The sequence below is a fragment of the Pelophylax lessonae genome, assembly GCF_965119305.1.
Source record: "Pelophylax lessonae genome assembly, chromosome: 3".
Taxonomy (NCBI): domain Eukaryota; kingdom Metazoa; phylum Chordata; class Amphibia; order Anura; family Ranidae; genus Pelophylax; species Pelophylax lessonae.
The window spans coordinates 277,679,495-277,691,406 of NC_138770.1; the positions used below are offsets into that span (position 1 = coordinate 277,679,495).

Here is an 11,912-nt window from a genome sequence, read left to right on the forward strand (position 1 = left end):
CTTCTATCATGTCCACAGTCCCTGACTATCTCTTGTATCATGTCCACAGCCTTTGACCACCCTCCTGTACCATGTCCACAGCCTTTGACCACCTCCTGTACCATGTCCACAGCCTCTGATCACCTCCTGTACCATGTCCACAGCCTCTGACCACCTCCTTTACCATGTCCACAGCCTCTGACCATCTCTTCTATCATGTCCGTAATCTCTGACCATCTCTTGTCTTTTATCATGTCTGCAGTCTCTGAGGGGGTCTGGAGAGGAGTCAAAAGTGGGAGTGCTGTCGGGATGGGGATCACAGGAGAAGTCAGACATGTGTGGACTGGGGAGAGGAGACTACAGGATAAACCCAGAGCATGGTGCACCTAAGAGGACGTCCGTGACAGTGCTGCCCGGCCAGTCCGAGGGGGGGTCACTAAAGTAAGGGGGCACTGTTATAAAAGTTCCTCCTTATATCAGGACCCCCCCCCCTCCCTTCCTTAGTGCATTCTCTCTGTGGAAAGTGGTCTCTGGTCACCAGAGTCCCCCCTACATCAGAGTTCTCAGCTTTTTCACCCGTGCGCTTGAAGTGACACCCGCTCCCAGCTGCGGCAGTGGTGCTTACATCTCATCCACTGTAAAACAAGGGACCATTTTGAGTCGCACTGTATCCAGAAACGAAACCCTAACTGCAGAGGTACTGTACACTACAAAGATTGTCATTTATTTTAGTAAAAAATATGCTGGGTGTGACATGGATTTTCTTCTTATTTAACATGTATACAATAGACATTTCATGAAACTTTAGGTCATGAATATTTACGTGAAGTCATGGAAAAGTCATGGAATTTTCTTGGTAAAAATGTGTATGAACCCTGAATACAGAATGATTGCTGTCCATGTCTTGTCCTTTGAGGATCACAGAATTTTCTTTAGAATTCTTGGACTGTTGGGTTATACTGCCGCCTACAAGAGAAATGGACACTGACAACACAGATACCATTGGCCAGCAAAGGATGATCCTGCACACGACTGTTATGCCTGTTTTTATTTGGGGTTGTTTTTCTTTATTTTTTAGCAGGTGTCCTCATGAAATGCATTTATCCATTTTTTGCTCTGTATATTTTTCGCTCTGGATGATTTGGACAACGCTGATTTTACACCCACATCTGAGAATTTACTTGCTCCTTTTTGCAGCAGTCAGATTTACAGTTTAAATTGATGGTATTGATTGCTGCTGCTGCTGCTAGTACCTTGTCAAACCATAGAGTATGAGTGAACTGAAATATCCATTAATATCTACTCGGTTTTGATATTGCATGGTTCTCCTGCCAGGTCTCGTGTGTGCACCCCTGGTTGAAGTTTTGTGCTGGCCACAAACTGTTTCTCTTGTTTTGCAACTTAACAGTTTTACTAAGTGATCTCTACACTTCTGGTGGTGCTCTGGCAGGAGAGAAGTTGCTTTTTCACATAGCAGCAGCAGCTCTGCCTGCCCCTCCCCTATACATTCACAGAAGACTTTATAATTTATGAATGGGTGCACATGGATTCACATAAAACAAAGCACTCTGTGGTTGGGCATGCAGAGCAGCTGTGTGCAACTCTGCATCTACTGGAGCTGAGACCAGAAGGTTGAGTGATGGAGTACTAGGAATAGCTATGCTACCAGGCCTTAAATATTATTCAAAGTGATAAGTTCACCAGGTGGCATGCACTTCTTTGGATGTAACCCATAGTAATCCAACACTTTTTAGCGTTAAGGTGCTTTACTGTGAAATTCTTGTTTCGGAAGCATTTGTTCTGCATGGTTTTTGGATCATTTTTTAGATACTGGTAATCTGGGATACTACGGATGAGAAAAGCATCTTCATCAGTGGAAGACATTTCCTCCTATATGACGGGCAAACATTCCTCTTTCTGCACCACCTTGTCAAGATACTCTAAGCCAGGCTCCCAGTCTTACTGACACGTGGCACCTGTAGTCTGCTAAATCTTTAGACTAGGATTTCTAAGCATTCAGGTGTGCCCCTGCATTCCACAGTGGAGAAGGTGTGGGAAGCTTGGACAACTTCAACACTTGCCTTGGAGTGGTATCCCAGGAGTACAAACTGTATATTCGCTTTCTGCTGCCCCCCCCTCCGTGGTTTCTTACTACCAAACCTCCTCTGCCACCCCACTGATTTGCAGATCTCCTTCAAGCTCTTTGTTTTTTTGGATTAAGGATCATTGCCCAGTTACTGTGGCAGGACCTATTTTCTAGGGGTTTTTCCTCCAGCTTGTTTACAGTTAGTCCCATCTTGGTCCTCATGTTGTAAATGTCCTTACTTCATTCCATAGACCCTGCATGAAATCCATCATATTTGTCATTTACTTCCTTCACCTGGTTGTCTTACTGGCTTCTATAGACATTGCGGATATTTTCCTGCATGTCCTCATCTTTCCAGTACGTCTGTGTTTCCTACATTTTGCTGTAGCAGCCCAGACAATACCAAAATGACCTTGACTTTCATATTCTTGTCTGCACTTCAAGTGTTTACATAGGTGTCAAGTCAACCCAAGTATTAGCCCTGCCCTGCTATATTTTGCATCTCTATCATGGAATGCCTAGCTTCTTCCTGTTAAGGGTACAGTCTATGCAAGTTTCTGTCAAACTTGCCAACAGTGCAGCAGTATTTGGTGGTTCCTGACCTTTTGGAATCATTGCTGGAGCTGACATCATTTGGAGTCTCTGCGTCTAGTCTTTAAGGCAGATTGGACCAGCGTTTTCCTTTTTACAGAACAAACCTTCCCAACCTTCCAGTCTCTGATTTGAGCTTTCAGTCCAAGAGTTGGTAGGCTCTCCTCTTTTTTACATTGGAATCCTGGAACTCCTTTGATGCATTTCTGTTTAGCCAGTTTCATCCTTAAGACCTGATCAACATAATGGAGCAGCCTTTGGACCTTTCTCCTGGAGGGTCACCAGATTGTCAGACAATGCCACATCAGTAGCATACATCAACCATCAGACAGCAACTAATACTAGTTGTTTTTTAATAGACTGGTTATACTTCCACATAAGGAATTAAACACTGGTGAAGAACAATAAAGGCATCACCAGTGCATGCACTTTGAAGCGGTGGAATACTCGTGCCATCTCTTCATTAGGTCAATGCCACCGCCGTGACTCCCACGCACATGGACAGGAGTGACGTTATCGCAACTCAGCTAATTAGACAGCCAGAGCACTTGAACCTGGCAGGAAGACCAGGTGAAGACTGAAGCCCTGTCAGCAGTGACAGTGCGCCACTGGAGGGCTTCATTCTAGGGTAAGTAGTACATAATGTGTTAGTATGCGAAGCATAATAGCACATTATGCCATTGTCTTGCAGGGTTTTTTCTTTAAAAAAAGGTGCAGCTTTCTATTGCTTTAAGTGTTTCAAGAAAACTGCTTTTTAAATATTTCCTAATTGTGATGCTCTTCAAGCTATCCTTTACCACCTGCTAAACACCACCTATATGTCTAAAGCCTAATGCAGCCTTATCCTGCTGTATGATGTAATCTTCCTGGGGAAGGGTCTGTATGTCCTTGCTTGGATGCAAATAAAACCATGCAGATTCAAGGCTTCTCGAGCTGAACATATTTGCTGATGCACATACACTGATTCTCTTTGAAATACAAACAAAAGCTGAAGGCCTTCTTTTTACAAGTTTACATGCATCCAAAGTGTTTCTATCATTCTTCGCTCTTTATTGTCCTTCATTACCTCTGAAGATGAATTAATAATATATACATTGTATTTTTATATTTGTAATACTGCAGATATTTTTCTTAATCGTACAGTATATGAAACTTATAGGCAACTTATTTGTACACCATGGGTTTTAGGCTCATATCATCAGGTGATGGATGTCGGCAAGCTTTTTAAGCACACGCTTCCCCTATAATCCTATCCCACTCCATGAGTCTTCAGTTTTTTTGCTAATGTCTGTAGGTGATGCACCTCTTCCCGGAGAAACCAACTTTACTCGTTTTTTTTTTTTTTTTTTTTTTCTTTTCTTTATTTTATCTTCTGATTCTTCAGTAAACCATCAATTTCTTTCATTGCCTACAAAGAAGCAGTGTATCTGGATTGGTGCAACCTTCAACTGTACACAGGGTGCTATACAGGTCCAAGGCCATGGTCCAGCACTATGGAACCTAGGGGTATGCTCACAGTAACATGTGAAACTTGGACGTCATACACAGGGTCACCCTGTATTTCTGACCATTACTGTGTAAAATGGGGCTATGTTTGGAATACATTAATTTCATAGTGCAAACTTGGTGCTAGAAATGTTGCGCCTATTCATGCAACCTAAAGCAAAACAATCAAATATATCAATATAATAAAAAAAGTGTTGTAAACAAAAAATCCACAATTTAATATTCTCTATGTGTTTGCAATAATTCATGCAATTTGCACATTATTGTGCTCCGTTATAATTTCAGTGTTCTGAAAAAAATGCCCTGTTAGAATGTTGCAAATAAAATGGAAAGGTAGTTTCTATTCTTCACATTGTGCTCCAATAAATCCTCCACAACCGTGTTCGATGAGTCCGGTCTCCTTTTGTGCCTACATGCTCACCTCGGCAGACGGACCTGTATAATTGCAGGTCTTAAACGCCGGTCATAAGCGCCTTCCCTGTTGGAGAACACTCCTGATCACTCTCCGCCACTGATGTCAATAATACTCCTCCTCCCACATTTTATTGCCCCTTTAGGATAGAGTGCTTATAAGGTACTCAGGCCCTTTCTCCTGCCCTTTAATTGCAGGATGGGTCTACACCTGGGTTAGACACAATTTCCCTGTTTCCCACACTCCACTTCATAAGTATTGTAACACAAAAATGTTGGCACCTTTGCTTGCCTTCTCAGAACTCGGGGCATCCAGGTGACAGGCAGTCTAGAGGACATTCTCATGAGGGATTTATTTCCATTATAATTCTCAGCAAATGTCCAAAATACAACCAAGCTGCCCCATGCCTTTTGGCTTGGTAATCTGCTTTAACAAATCTGCTTTTTCAACCTTCCCTGCACCTGGAATTCTTGGGTCTGGTCATCGATACGTCCAGAAAAGGTCTTTTTTCCAGGAAAGAAAGCTCCCTCTCACTGTGAGCTCAATAAGAGATCCAAAAGAAATACCACAGAGAGTTTGCCATGAGAGTTCTGAGACTAACGGTTGCTTCCTTTGAGGCAGTACCTTTTTTCCTTTTCCATTCAAGAACTCTCCAACTAAACATTCTATGTTTTTTTTCTCGGATCTACCCGTTATTCTAAAAGTCAAGAAAGCCCTTGCCATGTTGCACCACCACTCCAGCTCTAACAGTGGGAAAAGGTTTCCTTCCGTAAACGTTTTTTTCAACAGACGCAAGGAGGAGTCTTACAATCGTTGATAGTTCAGGGAACGTGGTCAGGTGAAGAGACCAAACTCCCCATCAGCATCTTGGAGCTCTAAACTGTCAGGCCGTCACTTCAAAACTTGAATTCCCTTCTAAAGGGACACCCACTTCGGGTGCAGTGCTACCATAATGGCATATATCAGCCATAAAGAGAGCATGAGGAGCCTGGCTGATGTTGGGGAAATGAGCCAGGGTTGTCGCAGAATCTCACTGCCCAGGGATTTTTCTGCAGTCAACATCCCAGGAGGGGACAACTGGCAGGCAGATTATCGCCGCCACTGCCACTTGGACGAGGTGGAATGGATTTTTCATCCAGATGTGATTAATCTGATATGCCAAAATTGTGGGACTCCAGATGTGGACAGCCTAGCCTCTAGATACAACCACAAACTTCCCCTGTATTCAGAACCAGGGTACAGCTACAAACTCAGACTTCTTGCAGACAACTTCTAGCCTCTTCCCAACAGGTCAGATCTGCTATCCCAAGCCCCTTTATTTCTCCCTGCTTTACTGTTTGGCTGTTAAAACCCAGGTGTTAAAGGACAGAAGGGTTTCTGAGCCTGGGGTTCCTACCTTGCTGGGAGCAAGAAAAGCTACATCCAGGCATATGTTTTATTTACCTGGCAATCTTTCTGATGTGAGCTTAGTCAATAACTGTGCCTTCCATACACTGTGCCTTCCATTCTGACTTTCCTACAGACAGACATTGACTATAATCTGGCTCTTGGCACTCAGAAGGCAAGTATCAACCTTATCCATGTGTTTTTATGTTTCAACGTAATACAAAAGGATTGCAAAAGACAAGTTGGTTACATCTTCATAATGAACATACTGCACAGTACAGTTGGGCAAAAAAGTATTTAGTCAGCCACCAATTGTGCAAGTTCTCCCACTTAAAAAGATGAGACAGAATGGGGGGAAAGAATCCAGGATATCACATTGTAGGATTTCTAATGAATTAATTTGTAAATTCCTCGGTAAAATAAGTATTTAGTCACCTACAAACAAGCAAGATTTCTGGCTCTCACAGACCTGTAGCTTCTTGTTTAAGAGGCTCCTCTGTCCTCCATTCGTTACCTGTATTAATGGCACCTGTTTGAACTTATCAGTATAAAAGACACCTGTCCACAGCCTCAAACAGTTACACTCCAAACTCCACTATGGCCAAGACCAAAGAGCTGTCGAAGGACACCAGAAACAAAATTGTAGACCTGCACCAGGCTGGGAAGACTGAATTTGCAATAGGCAAGCAGCTTGGTGTGAAGAAATCAATGGTGTGAAGAAATCAACTGTGGGAGCAATTATTAGAAAATGGAAGACGCACAAGACCACTGGTAATCTCCCTGGATCTGGGGCTCCATGCAAGATCTCACCCCGACCAGGACGACTGATCCGTGCAAAGGAAAGAATGAATGGGGCCATGTATCGTGAGATTTTGAGTGAAAACCTCCTTCCATCAGCAAGGACATTGAAGATGAAACGTGGCTGGGTCTTTCAGCATGACAATGATCCCAAGCACACCGCCCGGGCAACGAAGGAGTGGCTTCTTAAGAAGCATTTCAAGGTCCTGGAGTGGCCTATCCAGTCTCCAGATCTCAACCCCATAGAAAACCTTTTTAGGGAGTTGAAAGTCTGTGTTGCCCAGCGACAGCCCCAAAACATCACTGCTCTAGAGGAGATCTGCGTGGAGGAATGGGCCAAAATACCAGCAACAGTGTGTGAAAACCTTGTGAAGACTTACAGAAAACGTTTGACCTCGGTCATTGCCAACAAAGGGTATATAATAAAGTATTGAGATTAACTTTTGTTATTGACCAAATACTTATTTTTCCACCATAATTTGCAAATAAATTATTTAATAATCAGACAATGTGATTTTTCTGGATTTTTTTTCTTTTTCTCATTTTGTCTCTCATAGTTGAAGTATACCTATGATGAAAATAACAGGCCTCTCATCTTTTTAAGTGGGAGAACTTGCACAATTGGTGGCTGACTAAATACTTATTTGCCCAACTGTAATTTGTTTGGTTAGCTTAAATCGCCATCAGTATAAATTTCTTTTACATTCTATTACCAACAGTCTATAATCAAGTAATTCAACAGGGGTGTTAACCGATACCAGGGGATACCGGAGAGGGTGGGGAAAGGGGGGGGTGGAGGGGAGGTGGGAACAGCACGCATCAGGATCCTTTATGATGACTAAAAGGTGTAAGAAGGAGGAGTTAAGTCAGTAAATTCACATCAAGGTGGGGAAAATTTAGAAGTCTGTTTCATCCAGAAATGATTGAATCCATATTATCCACTTATTGTTAAAGGGGCGCAGAGAGTTAGTGTTGCAAGCCATCGATCTTTCGTATAAACAATGCACATTCACCCTATGTATAATTTCTGTTATATCAGGAGCAAAATTAGTCTTCCATCTTTTGGTGATTACAAAACTGGATGCGATTAACCACTTAAGCCCCGGAAGATTTTACCCCCTTCCTGACCAGGGGGTATTTTGCGATTCGGCACTGCGTGACTTTAACGGACAATTGCGCGGTCGTGCGACGCTATACCTAAACGAATTTGACGTCCTTTTTTTACCACAAACGGAGCTTTCTTTTGGTGGTATTTGATCACCTGTGCGGTTTTTTGATCACGCGCTATAAACAAAAAAAGAGCGTCAATTTTGCAAAAATAACTATTTTTCACATTTTTTTTATATGAAATTCCCCAAAAAAAAAAGTAAAAATCAATTTTTTAAAATTTTCGGCCAATTTGTTTTATGCTACATATGTTTGGTAAAAAAAAATCTCAAAAAGCGTATTTTGATTGGTTTGCGCAAAAGTTATCGCGTTTACTAACAAAGGGAAAGATTTTTGTCATTTTTGTTGTTTTTTTTTTTTTAACGCGTAATGGCGGCGATCTGCTATTTTTTTTTTTTGCGGTACTGCGACATTGGGGCGGACAGATCGGACCCTTGACTGACATTTGTGACACTTTTGGGGTCACCAGTGACATTTCTACAGTAATCAGTGCTATACATATGCACTGTTACTGTAAAAATACACTGGTTGTGAAGGGGTTAACTTTATTTGGGAGGGAGGGGCTGTGTGTATCCCTAGGGGCGTGCTTTCTACTGTGATTGGCTGTGGCTTGAGCTGTAAGGACACTGATCAACGGATCTACATACTAGATCCGTTTGATCAGTGTCTTTACAGCGAGGAGAATGACAGGTGGCTTGTTTACACAAGCTGCCTGACATTCTCCCTCTCCCCCGCTGATCGCCGAGTGACCGGCGGACATCGGGTCTGCTGGTCACACGCGCGGGGGGGTCCGTGACCACGCGGGAGCGGGAGCGCGCCTCCGGGGGCGCGCGCTCGCTCCCTAGACCCTCACAAGCTAGTGACGTAGCCCTACGTCACTTTGCCTGTGAGGGGCTGACTGCCGACGTAGATCGGCGTTAGGCAGTCGGCAAGTGGTTAATACATGAGATAACAGTGCGGTACTGTGGTGGAAACTCAGATATTTGGAGGTTAAGCAGAGCCAGGGCGGGGGGAAGGCTTAGTCAAAATACCTGTAAGTTCTGATATCAGGGTGAACACCGCATTCCAGAAGCTGCATAAGTTAGGGCAGGTCCATAACACATGAAGTTTACCCGTATCCCCACATTGTCTCCAGCAGAGCAGTGAGTAATCTGGGTAACTCCTTGAAAGTTTGTATGGGGTGAGGTACCCTTTGTACAGTATTTTAAGGAAACCATCCCAATGATCAATACACCTAGTGGTTTTAAAGCAATGTTTAGTCGCTGCTGCCCATACGTCCACGGTAAAGGACCAATCCCCCCCTCCCCCCCCCCCCCCACTCCTTCTCCCAACAGAGAAAAGTTGGTGACTTGTGTTTCACCTCCAGGTACTGAAGTGCTTCATAGAACCATGATATGCCCCCTTTTGACTCCTGCCCTGTATTCAAGTATTTCCATATAGCCACATTTATGGTCACTAGGTTACTGGAGAATTAAGTGTGGCAAAAGTGTATTTCCATGTGTTTTAAAGATCTTTGGCTTTCAAAAACCTTTTTTATCCAAGGTATTTCTCCCCCTTTACACCCCTAATTGCTTCCTTGTTCCATTTGCCTATTGTTGCCCACCCTTATATTCATTGCTTGGGGACATCCCATAGTGTATGAGTAAATGCCCTGTGTTCTGTACAGTAAATTCAGAGCAGAGTAATTCTTAATTATCTGTAAATTCCGTATCTTTGAGTACAGGACACAGGCAACCCTCCATAAACTCTACTGGTTACTCTGCATTGCTTGCTACAAAATGGAGGACTCCAGGGGTAGGGTTGTAGGGGAGGTACTTCAGGGTGGCGCATGACCTCAAAAAGTTTGCTAGTGTCCAATCACTTGAAGGTACAAGTCTATTATCCATTGTGTATGAATGAGTTGCCTGTGTCCTGTACTGTATTCCAAGATATGGAATTTACAGGCAGGTCAAATTTCCTCTAAAAATCTGGAGGCTATAAACATGTTACACGTAATGTCATATCAGTGGTGTGGTTTCTTTTCATTCTCATTCTGTCACCTCTCTCCTAGGTTTCAAGAGATGTGTTACAAAGCTTATTTGGCAATACGTCAGCATGCCAATCTTTTTATTAACTTGTTTTCCATGATGCTTGGCTCTGGAATGCCTGAACTGCAGTCTTTTGACGACATTGCCTACATCAGAAAGACCCTAGCCTTGGAAAAATCAGAACAGGAAGCTTTGGAATATTTCATGAAACAGATGAATGATGCTCATCATGGTGGATGGACAACAAAAGTAGACTGGATCTTCCACACAATAAAGCAGCGTGCTTTGAACTGAGCAGCAAGCCTGAAGCAGGCTGTAACTTGCCACCCACATTGTGGGTCCCTCACTGCACTGTTATTACGGACAGGCAGCAGCGACCGGCTGCATGGGAATTGCACAAACCACAGAGAGCATTACTATTACAACAGCAGCTAAGTGATTGCGCCAGAACCATTAACACTAACAGGGTCTACAACAACACTAAAAGGAAAACATTTCAAAAGCTAAAGTCTGGATTTCAGATGTTTTGCCTTAAGGTCAAACAGGAGGCTATCCTCTTACCATGCATTTTAGTGCCCAATGTATATGGTCATGGTCTATTTGATACAAATAGAAGTTTGGCATAGAGAAATATTTTTGTGATTCCCATGTGTGTTTTGGAATGCTGACTTTTGAATCTTGGTGCAGTAATACACTAGAAACCAGACTGAAAGGAACTTCCTTCCGAATGCCTCACAGTATTGGTCAAGTGCAATGCAACTATAGATGCTCTTAACAGGTGTCCACCATTTTCTTTTCCCTAATGCGATACCATTTGTTTTTTGAGACGCAGGGTCCCATTGCTGTCTTTATCGAGCTATATATATATATATATATATATATATATATATATATATATATATATATATATATTAGTTTGCAGACATTGGATTGGTAAGAAAGTTAAACCTTTCCTGAAGTTTAAATGAAGTCATTCAGTAAGCGTGTAATAGTTGTGATTTCAATGACCACAACACTTTTCATTTCCTAAATGTTTCATTATACTTGTTTATTTTTTTTTCCCCTCTACTCCTTTATAAGAGACCAGATGGAACTAGGATTGTTTTAAGTTAACCGCTTATTGCACTGAAGAATGTTGCTCTTATTGAAAGAATCTCTTATTTTTATAGTCTTCCTAGGCTATGGTAAGGAATTTTGTTTTGTGTTACAAATGTACCTGACATCTAATGCCTATTTTAGTTTCTGTTTAGGATGTTTTAAGTGTAATCTGCATTCACTTAATAGTGTCTGCATGGTTTATTTTTATTTTGTATATTACCTGAAGTTAAACATTTTAGGGTTTTTGTTATTTTTGTCTTTTGATGCTTGCACATGTGTGTTTATATATGTATGCAGTTTATTTGCACACTGATACATACATTCATTCATCCATTCATGCTTTAATAAATTGACCGATTCCTTTTTTATTCTGTGTAATACCCTGCTACATTTTCCTGATGGGTTGATGAAAAGCACAGATGCAATATATTATCAGATTCCGGTTCTCACTGTTCATAAGTCTCCCTATATACGTTGGTGTTAAAATGGTTGTAAAGTCTGAAGGTTTTTTACCTATATGAATTCTAAGCATGAAGGTAAAAAACCTTCTGTGTGCTGTCCCCCAAATACTCAACAAAGCCTCCTTCCAATCCAGCGATGTGCACAGAATCCTCGACTGACCCAGGTCTCTCTCTCCTTATTGGCTCAGACAATGCTGTCAATCATAGCCTGTGAGCCAATGGGTAGAAGGCAGGGCCGAGCTGCGGCTTTGTGTCTTATCGACGCACAGAGCGGGGCTCTGGAGCGAGCATGCACCAGTGTCCCATAGCAAATGGCTTGCTATTGGGTGCACTGGTCAAGGAGGGGGAGACAGGAGTGCTGGCAGGAGACTCGAGAAGAAGAGGATCAGGGCTACTCTGTG

At 42.5% G+C, this 11,912-nt stretch overlaps 1 protein-coding gene across 1 annotated transcript in view; it reads left to right on the forward strand.

Moving 5' to 3' along the window:
* The window catches only part of PIK3CA (phosphatidylinositol-4,5-bisphosphate 3-kinase catalytic subunit alpha), a 318,657-nt gene extending 307,914 nt beyond the window's left edge, over window positions 1-10,743 (forward strand). Inside the window, exon 21 of the mRNA XM_082248881.1 lies at window positions 9,976-10,743. Within this exon, the coding sequence (XP_082105007.1) occupies window positions 9,976-10,246 (271 nt within the window). The 3' untranslated portion in view covers window positions 10,247-10,743. The remainder of the gene's footprint in view (window positions 1-9,975) is intronic.
* The last annotated feature ends 1,169 nt before the right edge of the window (window positions 10,744-11,912 follow it).